Raw genomic sequence first — 19114 nt, forward strand, 5'->3', positions numbered from 1 at the left:
CACCTGGGTGACCCTTAAAGGCGGTTGCTTAGCTGTTAACTTCATGGATGGCATACCTTTGGGAAAAGCAGGACAATTAAAAACTGAAGTTTTCTCATGGAACTTATCCCCGGGGTAAACTGGGTGGAATATGCTTTTCTCAACACTCAGTGATGGTGGGGGGCAACTGAAGGTTTACCGACCGCCATAGCTGGAACTGAAGCTCTTAGGGGAGAGGGAGCCCGACTCCCACGCCCAGACAGAGGGTATAAATCAGAGGTTGTCCGGTTTGGTGGTGCAGGCTGTGGACAGACTGACCTGTATCTAAATCTCCAAATCTCTATTTTTAGCTATGTGATCTTCACCTCTCTGGCCTTAAAAAAGGAGAGTAATAGTGCTTACCTTGTAGGGTTATTAGGAGTATTAAATGAATTAGTTCTAGTAAAGCACTGAGCATCAAATAATACATAAAATTGGGGATAACGTTACAGGCTTCCTAAGAGGATTAAACGCGAATAGAGGTAAGTAAGCACAGGGCAAGCGCTTAATCACGATTAGCTATCTTTATGCCGGCCAGCCGACTCAAAGGTAAGAAGCCCTTAAGAAAGGCGGGTGAGCAATATACAGCCTGATGCTCTGAGACATCCGAGGGCGGTTCGGCCTCCTTATGGAACAAGAATCCAACCGGCACGGAGCGGTAGGAACCCACGAATACCTCCAGGAGTCCCCGGGGCAACGCTTCCCAGAAATCGCGGAGAACCTGGTCGCTTCCCAAGAAGCCTCAGTATCTCGGTCGGAGGAACAAGGGCCGGGCCGCAGCGGAGACGGGATCCTGGCCCGAGACCCGCAAGGAGTACCGCGCGGCACCGAAACCGCGCGGCAGACGGACCACAGTCCGACGGAGGGCGTTCCGCCTTCTGAGGCCGCGCCCCGCGCGCCACGTGACTCAGGCTCCGCATCACGTGGTCCAGATCCTCGTAGTCCCGCCCCGCTCGCGCGCTGCGCGCCGCTTCCGGTGGGGGCGGAAAGCGGAAGTGTGGGAGGGTCTGCGGGGCGGGCTCGGGGAGGTCCCGGGGGAGGATGGAGCAGTGAGCGGGTCTGGGCGGCTGCCGGCAGCGCCATGGAGACGGTGCAGCTGAGGAACCCGCCGCGCCGGTGAGGGGCCGCTGGCTGAGAGGCAGGGGGTGGGGAGAGGGAAAGGCGGGAACTGGCGGAGGAGAGGCACCGGGTGAGCCCCCGGAGGGATGGACGTGCGGGGCCAAGCGATCCTGGCACCTGCTGAGTTGGGGGAATCTCCGCCAGAAGGGCGTCCGGCAGAGGGGAGCACGCCCCCCGGGGGATAAACGGACTGGTTGGGGAGAGCACTTGCTGTGGGGGGGATATCCTGGCGGAAGGGGGCATTGCTGAAGGGAGCAGCTGCTGAGGGACGTGGGGACAAGTTAGGGAGAGCACCTGCTGATGGCGGGGACGCCTGGGGGGAGGCCGTGCTAGGATGGATTCATTGAGGTAGGGGGGATGCTGGAGCAGGATGAGAACCCAGAGGGGTCTAAGATACGGGTCAGGAACAAGCAGAGGAAGACTGGGTGGACTTTCTAAGGGATGGGGTCCCACTTGAGGGGTGCAGTGGGGAAGATCTGTCGAGGGCAAAAGCTTTACGCCTAAGGGTGAAGGTGTGCCGAGAAAGGTTGAAGGTCCGACAAGGGAGGGCTTCGTGCAGGATAGCATTTAGGAAAATTTTCCGGGTAGTGTCCCCACTCTTGGATGAGGATGACATCTTTCATTCCCTGATGCCCCCTGCTTTCCTACTTTTCCTTACCTCCTCCTCAGTTTTTCAACCCTGACAGTGGGAGGTGGATAAGGAGATAAGAGGATATTTTCAAGAAGGGCCAATTGAGGCCCAGAAGAGTTGAGACACAGTCCTGTGTATTTCCTTCTTTGCTGTAGGTCTGGGTCACGACCTGACCAGTCTGGGCCCTTTTTGGGCCTCTATTGTTTTGCATCAGCTCCAGATCCTGCTGCTACCTGGAATTGTTTTAAGTCAAGATCAGGGAGGTGGCTGATCCTAGAAAGTCTGAACTCTGGTGTTGGTTTGAGTTAGATCATTGATTCGCGCTGTGAACACCAGGGTCTTGTGTCGCTCCTCCACATCTGGAGAAAAAATAGCAGAGATCAACTGAGTCCAGCTTCTCTGGGGTGCCTTGTAATTAGCTTCTATTTCACAGAGACCTCTGACTTCCTGCAGCAGAATGAGCACTAAAGTAGGAAGTGTTCAGTGTGTGGGAGTGTGGGGCAAAGGAGAGGTGAAGGGAAGGGATCCGCAGCCTGGGCTGCACACTCGGGGTTTGTTTGAAGTACACAAACATGGCAGAAGGCAAATAGCTGGTTGGGATGGACTCATAATTCACCCTAGTGTAGTGTGCTGGGAGGAAATGATAATGATTCTTACACATATGGCACTTTCTGGGTGCCTGGAACCGTTCTCAGTGCTTTCCCTGTCTCCTGGTGAACCACGTGTAAATGACCTATAAAAATGGTAATTTCGTGTGGTTCAGCTTATTATGACTCTTTTGATCCTCACAACAATCTTATGATACGAGGTGGTTATCACTATAGCTCTATTTTACTGGTGGTAAAACTGAGGCACACAGAGTTTCAAATGATTTGTGGGAGGCTCCACAGTCAGTCAGTGGCAGAGCTGGGAGTTTAAATCAGGTGGTCTGGTCCAAAGTCCATGCTTTTAACTATTTCCTCTGATGCCCTCTCGAAGCACCCCTGTTTCACGGGGCCTGTGAATGTTAGCAGGTATTTGCTACAGCACCATAATGACCCAGTTATAAATGTTCACTGGTTATATTTCTTTCTGAAATGTATTTGCTGTTTCTCTGAGGCCTTGGTTTAATTGAAAAAGGGATTAGGAATCTGAGTTTTGTTTCTACCTTTGCCATGTGTTCTATAATCTTGGCCAAAAGCGTAAACCTTTTTGTTTTTTTTTGACACACTCATTCCTACACCTTTTGGATTTTAACAACTTTATTGAGGGTGCAAGAGAAGAGCGTTGCAGGGCTGAATTCTTGAATGACTGGTGCTTTCCTGCTCATCATAACTAGTGAAGTACCTAATCTGGATCAAATTAACTTTGTTACTTGCATTTATTAGGACTTTCATGTCAGTTTCACAAACGGTGATTTTAACAACAGAGATGTATTTTCTTCTAGTTTTCTGGAGGCTAGAAGTCTAAGATCAGGGTGTCAGCAGGATTGTTTCTTTGAGGCCTCTCTCCTTGACTTGTACATGGCTCTCTCCTTCCTCTGTCTTCACATGGTCTTCCCTCTGTACCTGTCTGTCCTTATCTTCTATAAGGACACCAGTCATATTGATTTAGGGCTCACCTCTATGACCTTATTTTACCTTAATTACCTCTTTAAAGGAACTATCTCCAAATAAAGTCACATTCTGAGGTCCTGGGGCTTAGGACTTCAACATAGGAATTTGGGGAGAGACAAGATATTCATTTTATTATCATTAAAAAAGTCATCAATTTATCTTATATATTTGTTGTAACCATATCAAATTCTGAATGGAAAGAGGGATAAGTATACCTAAATAAAATGAGATAAAACAAGAGTTCTGAGATGGGAGAAAGAGGCTTGAGAATTAGCCAAATCTATGAGTAACTGCTTCATAAATACCCTCATTTGTGTTTGGAGAGATAAACTTGTCTTTTCAGAGATGCAATTGGCATGTGTTTCCAGCAAGGGAAGGGATGGCAGTCTCAATGCAGGAAATGCTCTTTGCGCTCATGAGCTTGACATTTGTGTGTGACTGAGTGGTTCAGATTGATGGTTTAGGTAGGTGATTATGATTTTTAAAAGTGAGCTGGCGTTAGATAATAGTAGTGTGCTGGAGGATGTAGAGGGCATTTCTGGAATGCTTGGCTGTCCATGTGGCCTTCTGACTTAGGAGAGGAGCATCTGCTGGTGTTTGGTCCAAGGAGGCTGTGTTGGGCAGGCCTCTTTTATGAGCAAGCAATGAAACTACCTAAGGTCTGGGCGAAGTCCCAGCTCAGAGCTGAATCATCAGTCAGGCTGTTCTGTGCTTCTTCCATGAAGACTTACGGTATAAAGTATTACTGAGAGTCCCTTAGCAGAGGATTTTCTGTAGGAATCTTATTTGTTGAGAATCTGGTAATGCTTTTTAGGGTGGAATTCTGTTCTTTTGGAAATTCACAAGGATTGCTGATAGAAGTTTAGGATTCCCATCATTACATTCATTAATCCATATAGGAAATGTTTATTGACCCCCTCTGGGTTATCAGGCAACAGAGAGAGAAAGATCTGTTAAGCCTGGATCAAAAGCAAACAAAAAACTGGGGCACCCAGGTGGCTAAGTCAGTTGAATGTCTGCCTTCGGCTCTCTCAAATAAATAAATAAATAAATAATCTCAAAACACACACACACACACACACACACACACACACACACATACACAAGCCAAGTAGATTGTTGGAGAGAAGTCTGAGCAGGTACACAATTTGTCAGAGGATTATCAGGGGCTCGCAGCTGTTTCTGACATGCCAGGCGCAGTTTCCTTTGTTATGTTGTGGTCTCAGGGTAGTTGAAACAGTGAGTTTTGCTTTTTGTAAACCACAAAGTCAACACTTCAAAGGAACACATTTGATCTTCCTTTATATAAGCTGTTTGATTATACTTGAGAAATGAGGTATTGTTCATTGTTTATACAGTTATGAATTCAGCGCTTCACAAACCCCCTCCCCACCCCAGTTCGTACGATTTTCTTTCTAACGTCTGACTTCATAGACATTTCACTTCTGAAGTTTAAGAGGAGTTTCACTTCACCCCTTTTTGTTTTGTAGCTAGGTTTTATGATGTCACTGGAATTTAATTTTTAGGACCTTTTGAGTTTCAAAGGTCACTGCGGTCATTTTGTTAATTTTCAAGTTGTCACAATTACTGACTTGGAGCATTTTTCCATTTCTTTAGTATGTAGTCTTCGACCTTTATAGAATTATGTGAGATTGTCTTTTAGAGATCCGTGTTCATGGGTGGATACACTCGATGTTTTCTCAAGTTTCTTTCTGTCTTTTCTTCTGATTTGACTATTTGCTCCAGGAAGGGGTGTGTGTGTATGCAGTTCAAGTCTTCTCCATGTAATTCTGGTCTTCTCTTGTAAAAATTGATATTGTCCAGCTAGTTTAAACCTTTTCTCTACAAATAAGTCTTCAGTGTTACTACTTCCATAATTTCACCATTTCCTGAGCTCTCTTTTTTTGTTGTTCTTTGTAGTTTCAGGAAACTATTGTGTAGAAGATACACACACACACACACACACACACACGCACGCACACACAAATATTCTTTGGCAAGCTTCTTAAGCCCATTAATAATTTTTAGACTTTTCAGTTTTAAAAAAATATTGTTAATTTATAACCACCATGTTTGTTATTTACTACCTCTAGCATAGTCAGAAAAATCTGAATTATCAGGAAATCATAAGCAGCCATGTATCTTTGATTTTGGGGACTTTTTGGAGGTACACAGCTGCTCATGGAAGAGTCTCTCTGAGTCTGTTTGAAATTCCTAGCTGCATAGTTATTTTTCACTTTTGATCATGTGTGAGTGTATACCTTCCACTTTCTGTTTCTGTGATACCTATAGAATCCCTGTGTTTTGGCCAAATTACCAAAATCTTGCTAAGGGAGAACAAAAGTCTCTATGTCTTCCTTGGCCTCCAGTCTGAGACCATTTTCAATTTATAGTTAACCTTACATTAAACATCTCCTCTGAAGAGATAGTTATGCCATTTTAATTCGTGAAATCTCAAGCTTTACATGGTTTTTAAAGGTTCTATCAAAGCTTAAATCCACTCTGTAGCATTTCAGCCAAATGATGATTCATTTTCTGTTTAAGTTCTCTAGTGATGGGGAACTAGGGACTTCTTCAGGCAGTCTAAACCATTTCAGAGCAACTTTTGTTGTTAGAAAATTTTTTTTCTTTTTTAAATCTTATTTGAGAGAGAGAGAGAGAGAGCGTGCTCGTGTGAGAGCATAGCAGGGGGAGGGACAGAGGGAGAGGTAGAAGCAGACTCCCGGCTGAGCAGGGAGCCCAGTGCTGGGGAGGGAGGGGCTCAGTCCCAGAACTCGGAGATCATGACCTGAGCCAAAGGTAGACACTTAACTGACTGAGCCACGCAGGTGGCTTGGAAAATTTCTTAGACCTGTTGAACTGAAGTCCGACTCTTGGTAGTTCTTTATCTTCTGGTCCTGGTTATGCTCACCAGAGGGACCCAGGACACATGTAATACTGACACAGACAGCCCTTAAGTCTCTTAGGTTGGTGCCTGGGTGGTTCAGTCAGAAATATGTGCAACTCTTGATATCAGGGTCATGAGTTCAAGCTTCTACAATGGGTGTAGAGATTACTTAATAACAAACAAACAAATAAATAAAAATACTTAAATAAATAAATTAATAATAAATAATACTTAAATTAAAAAAACTTAATATAAATTAAAAACTTAAATAAATAAAAATGTCTGTTATCAATCATGAGAGACAATGGACTCTGGGAAACAACCTGAGGGTTTCAGAAGGGAAGGGGGTGGGGGATGGGGTAGGCCGGTGATGGGTATTAAGGAGGGCACGAACTGCATGGAGCACTGGGTGTTATATGCAAACAACGAATGATGGAACACTACATTAAAAACTAATGTAAGTTTGGTGTATGTAAGTATAAGTATGGGACTAACATAACATAATTGTAAACATAATACTAAAAAAAAAGTCTCTTACCTTGCCTCTGTTGTTTATTAGACTTTGTAGAGCAATTCCCAAGATGCAAATTGTAACATAAATGTATTTTGTGGTCTAGTTGCTAGCAAGTAAAATGTATTTTATGTTTTTATTTCTTCATTCACAGGCAGCTGAAAAAGTTGGATGAAGATAGTTTGACTAAACAACCTGAAGAAGTGTTTGATGTCTTAGAGAAACTTGGAGAAGGGTGAGTGTACAGAAAATACAGGTAGACCAGTAGGTCCCAGTCTTTTTCTTCCCCAACACCAGAAGGAGCTGAACCTTTCTTATGTCAATAATTCACAAACCTAAGGAGAAGGAAGAGGAATGTTGCATATAGCACTGCTCCGAGTGGGCTGGGCGGGAGATGTACAGCTTGAGATGCTCTTTCCCTCTTTCCCCCAGTCACCATTATAGACAGATTTAGTGATGCCTGGTCCCTTCAACACCAAGGGCATCTATTGTTTTCTGTCTCATAGAATCCATAGTTTACATGATTTCATGTATGTAACAGCACTAACTAGCCTATACTTCATTTAACAATTTTTATTAGTCATACATTTTTATTTGCTGTCATAATTACTGATCAATATGCAGTAACTATTATTTTCATAAAATGGAATTCAGCATTTTAGTTAGTGCAGCTTTGTGAGATACAGTAAATACCTCAAGGACTGTCACTACCTTTACAACTTCCAAGAGATGAAAATCCCAGGTCGGGAACCAGGGTACTTCTTGAAAACCAGATTTGTGAATGAGTGTATAAAATACTGCTGAGATGGTATTTAGTAATAGTGGTTTTTTGTGTATCATTCAGTGATAGTTTCTGCATTAATAAGCAGAAGTGTGTGTGTGTGTGTTTAGTCTCTCAAGAGTACTTCTCATTCAAGAGAAGACCTGAAATACTAACTTTTAAAAACTTCTATTGTTTAAGTGCTGTGTGCTCCTTGAAATTAAGTCTTTTTTTTAAAAAAAGATTTTATTTATTGGACAGAGAGAGAGAGAGCACAAGTAGGCAGGGCAGCAGGCAGAGGGAGAGGGAGAAGTAGGCTTTCCGCTGAGCAGGGAGTCCAGTGTGGGGCTTGATCTCATAACACTGGGATCATGACCTGAGCCAAAGGCAAATGCTTAACCGACTGAGCCACCCAGGTGCCCCTGAAATCAAGTCTTACGTGTCATTAGTTATTTTGGGGTTTAATGTTATTTATGTCTAATGTAGGTCAGGAATAATGTTAAACCCGGTCATGGATTACATGGCATAGGTTTTCATGGATTGCCTCCTTGTAAAAAACATTAGTCATCTTTTTCTAAGTTGGAAAAATACTCTCTGGAACCAAGCAAGACATCAAGTAGAGAAGGGAAATAAAAGAGGACACCAGCTGTGCTGTTAGAAGACAAGTACAAGATGATTCTGAAGACTGCAAGTTGACTTGGCATCCTTAAAGGTATGGGAAAACGACAGTCCCTCCACATCTCTCGCTTGTCCTTTTCAGCTTTAGCTTGGCCTCCTTGCTGCTTTCCCTCAAGGCAGTGAGTCTAACCCCTTCATCTAACAGTGCTCACAGGTCTTCCTTTGAATAAGATAAAGGGTGGTGGGCATAATTGAATATGTAACTAACTTGTTTCTTTCATTTTTAAGAGAACTGTGTTATGGTAGTACGGGCGTAGACTCTGAAGTTAGACCTGCATTAAAGCCCTTGCTCTACTGTTGTATGAGTCACAATAAACAAGTGGGTTTGAGCAGATTACTTAATATTTTGAAGCTTCATAAATCTCTGCTATGAAGCATAGATATTCATATCTCCCTCATCTGGGTTATGCCAAGTATTACCTGGGGTAACAGGGGTATGGTACTGAGTACAGTGCCTGTCACGTAGTGTGTGCTCAGTCAGTGGCAGCCATGATCCTTTTATTTTTAAGCCTACCAACTGAAGCATTTTTCGACCTTATCATGTCAAATCAAAGTTAGATCTTAAATCTTCAGTATATTTAGGCATTCCTAAAGGGAGCGCTGTTTGCATTCATTGGGTTTGGGGAACACCAGAAGAAAACTACAGACAAAATATATTCCTGATATTCTGTTTATATGGGAGGGGGAACTAAGCTAATTATGATTATTTTTAATTGTCTTTTAGATCTATGCATGTCTTCATCGAAGAAGTTGGAAATTTCCTTACAAAGATAAAACCAGCAAAAAATCGAAGTAAAGCTTCTGCTCTCTCTCCTTGTGTTATCACCATAGTGCTCTTTTTAGTGATACCACAGATGTTTGAATTTCTGTCATCATGGCTGAATGATCCCGAATGAGTTTCATTTAACTAACAGAATCCTGAAGGAAGACCTTAACTCCACCTCGCTATCTAAACACAAACTGCCATGCCATCCTTAAATTGTTCTGACTTGTGACCACTCACTAACTTGTGTCTTACGACATGATTTCTGGCCGATGGACCATGTTGGAATCTCTGGAGGCCAAATTGTTCTGTGTCTGGAGGAAATCCTGTGGATCTGTGACAGAGTAAAGCCAGCACACCAGACCTCGACATGCTTGGGAAGTGTTTTGCATGAGAGCCCAGCACTTTTTTCTTTCCATTATACTTAGAAGTTTTACACCTTGACTCACTAAAGTTTGTATCATAGGATAATAAAAAACATCTTGCCCCTGGTTTCATAGGTAGTAAGTGGTATTGTTAAGACTTGTATTATTTCTGTTTTCCCAAATTGATCCTTACCTTGTTGGCTTGTGTGAAACCTCTACCTCCCCACCATTTTTATTCTCTGCCAATCAGAATTCATCAAGTCACTGTAGTTTTTGTTATAGGGAATCAGGTCTTAGTGAGATTTGCCTAAAAGCGAGCACAGTTGCTGAAGCCTTCTAAATTCTCTTCAGATTACCGTAAGTGTAGTATGTGGAATCATGAATTTTAATTGTTCATACAAGCTATTGGAGCATTCCTTGCTCTCAGGATGGCATAGAGAAGCATGGAGAGTGTTCTGGTTAAGATTGCTGAGGGAGTATGTGCAGAGACTTCTCTTTACATTTTAATAGATAAAACTAATGAGTGAAAATTGAATTTTTATTTATTTTGTTTAAGATTTTATTTACTTGACAGAGAGAGAGTACGCATAGGCAGGGGGAGTGACAGGCAAAGAGGAGGGAGAGGCAGAGAAGCAGGCTCCCTGCTGAGCAGAGAGCCCAACATGGGGCCTGATCCCAGATTCCAGGACCCTGGGATCATGATCTGACCCGAAGGCAGACACTTAACTGACTGAGCCACCCAGGCACTGCGGAAATTAAATTTTTAAATAAAAGGACACGTGGCCAGCTATGGAGCAGGGATGGAAGAGATATGTAATAGTAAGAGGAGAGTAGGGCTTGCCCTGTCCTTGTCAGGAGATGGCAGGTGAGCTTCTACATGAAGTTGTGGGAAAGATGAGGCGCCCCCATCTGTGAACCAAAGCTGAAATAAATTTGCCTGATCACTGCTAGAAAGTATCATTTGCCTGTGGCCTGGGGAAAAAATGGAGATACTGGTTTGATAATAAGTGAGCCTGGACTACATTCAGGTATGGGATCTGGAGAGGCAGAAACCTCCAACTCCTAACACAAGACCAAGTTTAAGTTGTACAGTCTAGATGACAGGCTGAGAGAACCATGGAACCATCATGACCTGAAATGCTTGTGACAGCTTTGTGTAGGGGGAAATCATTCAAGATAAAAGGAAACCCAGACAAGGAATCTACTGCCATGGGATAATGAGCAGAGCAAATGGGAGAAATCACATCCAAGGACATAGAAACAATGGAGGAATCTCAAAGGGGATTTAACATGTTTGTTTATTATTTTCAAAAATATGAAAGGAGGAAATAATCAGGTTATGAACACCAGGTTATGAACACAAACAGAAGGGCTCCAGGAAAAATTAAAGTTGGGAATCTTGACAACGGTTGAACTTCTAGAAGCCCAATAAGTTGTAAAAACAGTGAACTAGGCAAGCTGAAAGAATTTTTGAATTAAACGAGACTGATCATGAAGTGCGGGACAGAGAAGTACAGTGTTAGAAATCAGGAGGATGGCATGGATTGAGGAGGTACTCAATATGGGTCCAGTAGGAATTCTACAAGGAGATAGTAGAAGAGATAGAGAAGAAAAAGATAATGCTGAGAATTTCCGGACTTGAAGAAAAACATGCCTTCAGATGGAAGAAGCTTATGAAATGCCAAATGAATCAACCCCTAATTACATTACAGTAAAATTGTGGAACCTTAAGGGTAAAGAAGAATCTGTGAAAGTTGATAATCCGATGATAGCTGATAGAAGCTGGAAAACTGCAGAAAAGGTGCTGAGGGAAAGCTTTTGTCCAAGAACTCTATATCGAGCACAACCGATTCCAACGAGAACGTGAAATACTGACATCTTCACACATATGGGACCTAGTGTATCAAGAATAACTTTGGAAGTAACAGAATATCCAACTAGCAATGGCTAACCAATAAGGGCATTTAATAACTAAGTAATAATAGAGTTGGGGTGGAAGATTCCAGAATGGTTAGTTGGCTTGATAATGGTTTAGTATTTGTGTATTTCTTTTTCTGAAGATGGTTGCCTTAGTTTCACGCATCATGCCTTACGTAACAGTAACCAAAGTAGGAAAGGAAATGGCAGATAAAAGTGGGCCTTCTTGTGTGTTTCTCTCTCATCAGGAAAGAAAGCCTCTCTCAGGATCCCTTCAGCAGAATTCCCCTCAAATTTCATTGGCCAGATCTAGGTCCTGTGCTTACTACTAGTTCAATCACTGGCAGAAGCAATAGGAAGGCTGACTTCCTGGACTGCCGTATTTTGTCCCCTAGAACCAAGCCTTTGCTACCCCAACGAATCAGAGACTTATCTTCATAAGATGGAAGGAGCAGCAGGCAGGCCTTCCACACATGGCCAGCAATTGCCTTTCTCCGGGTAAAAAAAAAAATCACGTAACTTTTAAGGATTGTTATACTAGTTTTGCCAACATAAGAGATTCTGATGGGATGAAAATTTTTTTTATGTGTTTTGCATAATTTTTTTAGTTTTATGTTACTTTCACATTGAAATGGTCTGGAGCATCATTTTGGCAGCTAGAGCACTCATCTACTTTGACGTATCAGGGGGCACTGTTCTGTTAATGTATTTTTTGCCAGGACAGTATGAAGAAATACGTGGGTTTGGGAAATAAGAAAGATGGCTTACTCACTGTGTTTTCACCGACAGCTGTCATGGTTTCCACTGAAAATGTAATCAGTGTAGGGTGATGATGGTATCTCATTTGACCATCACAACTGTCTTGTAGTTTGTATTGTCATTTTACAGGTAAGAAAATTGAGGCACAATATGTATGTAAATGATGACTGTTATGTCATGAGGGTAGGACTCAAATCATTAGTCTCTTGATTCTAAATCTCATGCTCTTTTAGGCCCAAATTGAATGGCCACATAAATTTTTAAATTTATTTTATTAGATGGGAAAATGGGGTAAAAGGCTTTCTATGTGCTATGTTCACCTGATACTAGCATTTAAAGGGGCTTAGATTTTTGATTAGTTGCCATAATGTTTTAAGTATTATTGCAAGTAAGAGGAGCAGGGATGGAAGGACCTCGTACTGGAGTGAACACAGGAACACATAGACCTCCACTGTTTGCATACCAGCTCAGGTAGATGTGGGGAGCACATAAGCCTTGTGTTCAGACACACCTGGATTCACATCCCAGCCTGACCACTTAATTTTCATCTCTGTGACATTGGGCAAGTCCTGTACCCTCTGAGCTTTCACACATTTTCCTATAAAATGGGGATCATGACTTTTTTTTTTTTTGGTAAAGATGAATTGGGATGATGCAGTTTCTAGCAGACATCAGGCACGCAATGCACGGTTGCTACTATAATAGTGATTATTTTGTATAAATCCATCTGCAAAGGTTAAATGTGAAATTAACAGGTTTTTTTCCAAAGTATTTCATTTAGCTCTTCCAGTTTTGCAGCTGTAGATAAGGATAAGTGTATTAGGCCTTTAGGGATATCAATTAGAACTGTGAGTTGCTTTTTATTTTTTTAACCATTTTTTAATCTCTGGACTTGCTCTGCCTTTGTGAATGTTCTCTTTCCCCCCACTTACAGGTCCTATGGCAGCGTGTACAAAGCTATTCACAAAGAGACCGGTCAGATTGTTGCGATTAAGCAAGTTCCTGTGGAATCAGACCTGCAGGAGATAATCAAAGAAATCTCTATCATGCAACAATGTGACAGGTAAAGGCACGTGGGGAAAACATAGTTCTGAATTAGCTGTGACTCTAGAGTTTAACATGTATGGATGCATTTACTTAGAGGTTTTGCGGAAGAGAGCGTTCAGGTGGAAAAAATCTGATGCAAAAAATGTGTGTTTTAATAGCTAGACTTTTATAGTTTCTATTATGCATAGATTTTTTTCTTTTTTTTCAGTAAGCCCATTTCAAAACCAGGAAGAAGAGGAGGCAGAGAGGCAGAAGGTGGTGGTGCTGACTTTTTTTTTTTCCCTCCTGATAATGATCTCTCTTACTTCCTATTGTGAAAACATTACTGCAGAGATAGCTAAGAAGAGATAATCCAAATACTTTTAGCTCTAGAAACGTTAGAATGTCAGCTAGATCTAAAAAAGAGAACATTTTTTAATGTATTACTCTTCTTCCTACATTTAAAAAAGATTTCTTCAAGCTCAGAGTAGTTAAGAATTTTATATTTTGAGGAACTAAGATTCGTCAAATGTGTAAGCAGGAAGTCAGGCCACCAGGCGACCGCAGAAAAGCACGTGGTTTGCTCTGAAATTCCGTCACAACATGAGCTGGTCGCCTTGGTGGAGCAGGCTTCCCCACTACTGTTTAAATTTGAGAGATGCACAAGTTCAGGGGCAACGCCAGCTCTAGAGAGCTGAAAGGAGAATGGGAACGTGTTGCATCTGAGGCCGCATCCTTCCTCCTGAAGCTCTCTGGTCCGCAGAAAGAGCTTTGTAAAGCTTTGGCATTGGGGCAGGTGGGGCTGCCTACTGGGAAATTTGCTTAGGAGCCCTTAGATCTCACAGGCTTGTGAATATAGTTATTTCTCTTCTCCCTTCCTCCCTTTCTTTTACTCTTTACACTCTTGCGGTTACTCTCTGTTAGACAAAACCCTTGTATTTCTTTACCAGATTGCCCAGAGTTAGGTAGACAGTTTCCTTTTCCTCTGCTATGAGTTTTAGTATGGAAGCTCTTCCAGTAGGCACATTGTGACTATGTCACTGCTTTTTTTTTTAAGTTGATTGAGTTTAGAGAGAGAGCGAGACAACCAGTGAGCACTGGGGGAGGGCAGAGAGAGAGGAAGAGAGAATCTCAAGCAGACTCCCCACTGAGCATGGAGTCTGACATAGGGCCCCATCTCATGACCCCAAGATCATGACCCTACTGAAATCAAGAGTGGATGCTTAACTGACTGAGCCATCCAGGCACCCCAAGGGACTTTGCCATTTCTGATACGCTACATAAGAGCTGTGTTTCAAACAGAGTATGCAAATATCTCTAATTAAGGAAGAGTTATTTCCAAGAGCCTCCTCTGTGCTAAGCATGGTGAGGAGTACAGAGAAATACTGGGCAGAGTTGTTATCTTCTGGGAGTTCATAGACAAATTGGACTGGCCAGGCATATATGTGGACAAGAAAATCTAGCCAACGATAAAGGACTATATCGAACATGTTCCAGCAATAAGTAGCTGAGATTACTTGCCTTATAAAGGCAGTAAATAACTGTGGGAATTTAAGGAAGGGAGAGCAGAGAGTTACTCATCCATGTCTCCATTAATTGTGTGTGAATGTGTTTCCTGCTGTCCTTGTCATTGGCATGTTTCCCAAGGGTGAAGCGGCATTTGAAATTCTGAGCATTCCTGAAGCTGAGTAGGTTTTTAGCATCTCCGATTGTTATGCAACGTTATTTAGCTCTGATAACAATCTAACCCATTAAAGCTGGTAACTCTCAGTGGGCAGATTATTTCATTTTAATAGGATGTTTGACTTTTCTCTTTAATCTGATTTGGTATCTCTCTTTAAGCTTGAAACCCAAAATTCCAGGTCTGATACTGAATATTTTTCTTTTAAAAATTTTTTTTTTTTTTTAAAAGATTTTATTTATTTATTTGAAAGACGGAGATCACAAGTAGGCAGAGAGGCAGGCAGAGAGAGAGAGAGAGGGAAGCAGGCTTCCTGCGGAGCAGGGAGCCCGATGCGGGGCTCGATCCCAGGACCCTGAGATCATGACCCGAGCCAAAGGCAGCAGCCCAAACCACTGAGCCACCCAGGCGCCCCTAAAAATATTTTTTAAAGATTATTTTAGAGAGAGGGAGGGAGAGAGCACAGTTGCACACGAGCAGTGGGGAGGAGCAGGACAGGGAGACAAGCAGACTTCTTGCTGAGCGGGAAGCCAGCCAAAGGGCTTGATCCCAGGACTCTGAGATCATGACCCGAGCTGAAATCAAGAGCTGGACAGTCAACTGACTGAGCCACCCAGGCGCACCCTGAATATTTTCTTTTTATAATAGATTGTGGTGTGATTTTTTTTGTTATTACAAAGTACATATGACTTCTTGGAAAAATGCAAATAAAAAGAAGATAACATCATTTTCCCCTTTGGAGAGATAATCATTGTTAAATGCTCTTTGGTATACATTTCCTTCCATATCTCTTTTTGGAGTTTCTCCATGCTTACAATTATGTAATCTGTACTCTTTCTTTCTTTCTCTCTTTCTTATAAGCAGGATCTTTTCTCATGTTATCAAATATTCTTCTATAATATGTTTCTTGGATTCATGGTTATTCCATTATATGTCTGTATCATTATTTCTTAATTAAACTCCCTCATGTTGGACACTTAGATGGTATCTAAGTTTTCATTGTTAAAATCGTACTGTGATGCTAAACTATTTCTTTTTGAATAGTTGTAGTTCTTTTCCTTGGATGAACTGTATATCTAGAAATGCAACTTAAAGGACCCATACATTTTCTCACTTTGGTTATTTATTATTTAGAAAAATGTTATTTATTATTTACATTTTTATCAGGAGGGTGTCTATTTTAACCTTAAATATGAATAAGTGGTCTTTTGAGCAGAGAAGTTTTCATGTATTGAAGGTTGTTCCTCTAATCTGTATTATTACTTTCTCTTTAGCCCTCATGTAGTCAAATATTATGGCAGTTATTTTAAGAACACGGACTTGTGGATCGTTATGGAGTACTGTGGGGCTGGTTCTGTGTCTGATATCATTCGATTACGAAATAAAACGGTAAGTTTACCTTTTAGAACAAAGGGCTTGGGCTGGTCCCTGGCCTTGTATTTGTGGGCACTCCTCTACTGCCCTATCCAGAGATGACTGTCAGATTTCCCCTTTCCCATGATTCTTTCCCCCTCTGCTTTCTGATGTCTCCTGAAAGTGGTGTTTTTGACACCAGCCCAAGCCAATGATATTTAGCATGTTTTGGGAGAGAAAACAGTGACTATCAACTCTTGGTGAAGCAATGAATTTTAAATGTTTAAATAGATTTGATTTTCTCCCCCTACCCAGCATGTTCACAGATTAATTTTCTCTACATTCTATGTTTATTTTAAATTTTTTTTATTTGAGACAGAGAGAGAGTGAGGGGAGAGAGTGAGGGAGCATGAGAGTGGGGTGAGGGGCAGAGGGAGAAGCAGGCTCCCTAGCAGCCTGCTGCGGGGACTCGATCCTGGGACTCCGGGATCACGACTTGAGCCAAAGGCAGACGCTTAAGCAACTGAGCCACCCAGGTGCCTTTCTGCTTTTAATCAGAGAATAACCTCTGTGTAAGATTATTTGCCCTTACTGTGATCACTGGGATAAAAGCTAAGAGTCAAGCGTTCTAATTCAGGTTCAGTTGCTTATTCAGGAAATATTTCTAGAATTTGGTTCTAAGCCCTAGGGATAGTAAAGAAGACAACAACCCTGCTTTTGTGCTTGTACATTTTCTAGTAGGGCAACCACAAAGCCAACTGTTGGTAACGAGAAAAGAAATACCAGATAGTGATCATTTCTTTGAAGAAACGGACTGGCAGAGAGTGCTCAGTGAGCTACCTGAAAGTGGACGGCTGAGAAAGGCCACTCAGGGGGGTAACATTTAAAGTAAAACTTCAATGACAAGATGGAGCTTTGACTTCTAAAAGACATTCCAGGTAGGGCAATAAGCAGTGCAAGGATCCTGAGGCTAGAACAGGTTTGGCGCAAAGAAGGCCACTGTGAGGAGAGGGGAGAGGCGAGAGGACCTGTACAGGAGGTGAGGTGAGATGGGAGCAGGCCCGGATTCTGTTGGTATTGTTGGCCATGGTAATGAGTTTGCCTTTTATTCTGACTATAATAGGAAGCCACTGCCACGTTCTAAGCGTGTCAGGAGACATTTGATTATGTACAATTTAGAAGATAAACTGTGGTTTCTGTGATAAACTGTGGCTTCTGTGTGGACTGTGAATGGATAAAAGTAGAAGCTAGAGACATCTTAGCCTTTAGTTTTTTTTGTTTGTTTTAATGAGAAAAATAGGAATAATACCTATGTTAAATATTTGTAGACTTGTGAAAATTAATTTAAATATGGAAAAGTACTTTGTACTTTGTGAGGCACTCTAGGAATTTAAGGTGAGAATATTTTAAAACTCAGGTGTATCCTCAAAAAAATTAAAAATAGAACTACCCTAGGATCTAGTAATCACACTACTGGGTATTTTCCCAAAGAATACAAAAGCTGATTCTAAGGCATATATGCATGCCCGTGTTTATTGTAGCATTATTCACAGTAGCCAGATTCTGGAAGCAGCCCAAGTGTCTATTGGTAGATGGATGGATAAAGAATACGTTGGTGTGTGTGTGTGTGTGTGTGTGTGTGTGTTTATAAATATTATTTAGCCATAAAAAAGAATGAAAATCTAAAGAGTATAATGCTAAGCAAAATAAGCCAGAGAAAGACGAATGTCATATGATTTCATTCGCATGTGGAGTTTAAGAAACAAAGCAAATGAACAAAGGGAAAAAAAAAGAGACAAACCAAAAAAACAGGCTCTTAACTGTAGGAAGCAAACAGATGGTTACCAGAGGGGAGATGGTTGGGGGATGGGTGAAATAGGGGCTGGGGATTCAGAGTACACTTATGGTGAGCACTGAGTAATATACCCAATTGATGAGTCACTGTATTTTACACCTGAAACTAATAGAATGCTATATGTTAACTATACTGGAATTAAAATAATAATAATTTAAAAATAAGAAAACTCAGTTGTAACTTTTGGGTTATCTATATGACTATATCCTTTTCTTAATTTACATTATTCAGAGTTAGTATGCTTTTCTAATCAAATAGCAAGTTCTTTAGCTTGGAATTATATCTTACCATAAGTTATATTTAAAGAAGTCCCAAAGCTTGAATAATTTATTGAATTAAAAATTGGGCTCCAGGGGCATCTAGGTGGCTCAGTTTGTTGAGTCCAACTCTTAATCTCAGCTCAGGTCTGGATCTCAGGCCCCAGGAAGTTCAGGTCCCGCCTTGTGCTCTGTGTTGGGCAGGGAGCCCACTTAAAAAAAAAAAAAAATTCTGTTCCAGGCCTTCTTATGTGCAGCATTAAATTACTTTGTTTCAGGTATCTTGAAGCAATCCAAAACTAATTTTAATGGTGCATTTCATGTTTTAATATTAGTTTATTGTATTTATCTACTTTTTAGCTATCAAGTGCTGGTCTTTAATTATTACACATTATTTTGTAAAATATCTTAATTCCGTCTCATCTAGCATGATAGTCACTAGCTACATGTGGTTACTGAGGACTTTAAATGTGGCTAGTCCGAATTGAGTTGTGCTATAAGTATAAAATACCAGATTTTGAAGAATTATTACAAGAAGAAAAAAAACTTTACATTTTTTATATATTGATCACATGTTGAAATGATAATATATTGGATAAATATAGTTAAAATATATTATCAGAATTAATTTAGAGGTACCTGGCTGGCTCAGTTGGAGGAGTGTGCAACTCTTGGTCTTGGGATCATGAGTTCGGGCCCCACGTTGGGTATGGAGATGACTAAAAAAAAAAAAAAAATGTAAATAAATTTGCTTTTTTTAAAAAAATGTGGCTCCTAGAAAATTAAAAGTTCTGTTTGTGGCTCACATTATATTTCTATGGGCAGTGCTCCCTTAACTGATTAGCTTAACTGGTTAGAATAAGGCGTGAGTAAGTCAGTCACATGAACGTTGTTCTCTTAGGCCACAGAAGTACCCACCCTGCAGCTTGCAACCTTGCC

The 19114-nt window shown here is 41.4% G+C and overlaps 1 protein-coding gene across 3 annotated transcripts in view; it reads left to right on the forward strand.

The window, feature by feature from the left end:
• Window positions 1-965: 965 nt before the first annotated feature.
• STK4 (serine/threonine kinase 4) overlaps window positions 966-19114 on the forward strand; it is a 93113-nt gene continuing 74964 nt past the window's right edge. The window contains exons 1-6 of one of the 3 annotated variants that reach the window (XM_082744691.1): window positions 1002-1134; window positions 6916-6996; window positions 8008-8233; window positions 8924-8991; window positions 12938-13066; window positions 15985-16099. In XM_082744691.1, the coding sequence (XP_082600817.1) occupies window positions 13050-13066; window positions 15985-16099 (132 nt within the window). In that variant the 5' untranslated portion in view covers window positions 1002-1134; window positions 6916-6996; window positions 8008-8233; window positions 8924-8991; window positions 12938-13049. Of the gene's footprint in view, window positions 1135-6915; window positions 6997-8007; window positions 8234-8923; window positions 8992-12937; window positions 13067-15984; window positions 16100-19114 lie in introns of all 3 variants that reach the window. The other 2 variants (XM_082744690.1, XM_082744689.1) reach the window with 2 other exon arrangements.

The sequence above is a fragment of the Mustela nivalis genome, assembly GCF_964662115.1.
Source record: "Mustela nivalis genome assembly, chromosome: 8".
Classification (NCBI taxonomy): Eukaryota; Metazoa; Chordata; class Mammalia; order Carnivora; family Mustelidae; genus Mustela; species Mustela nivalis.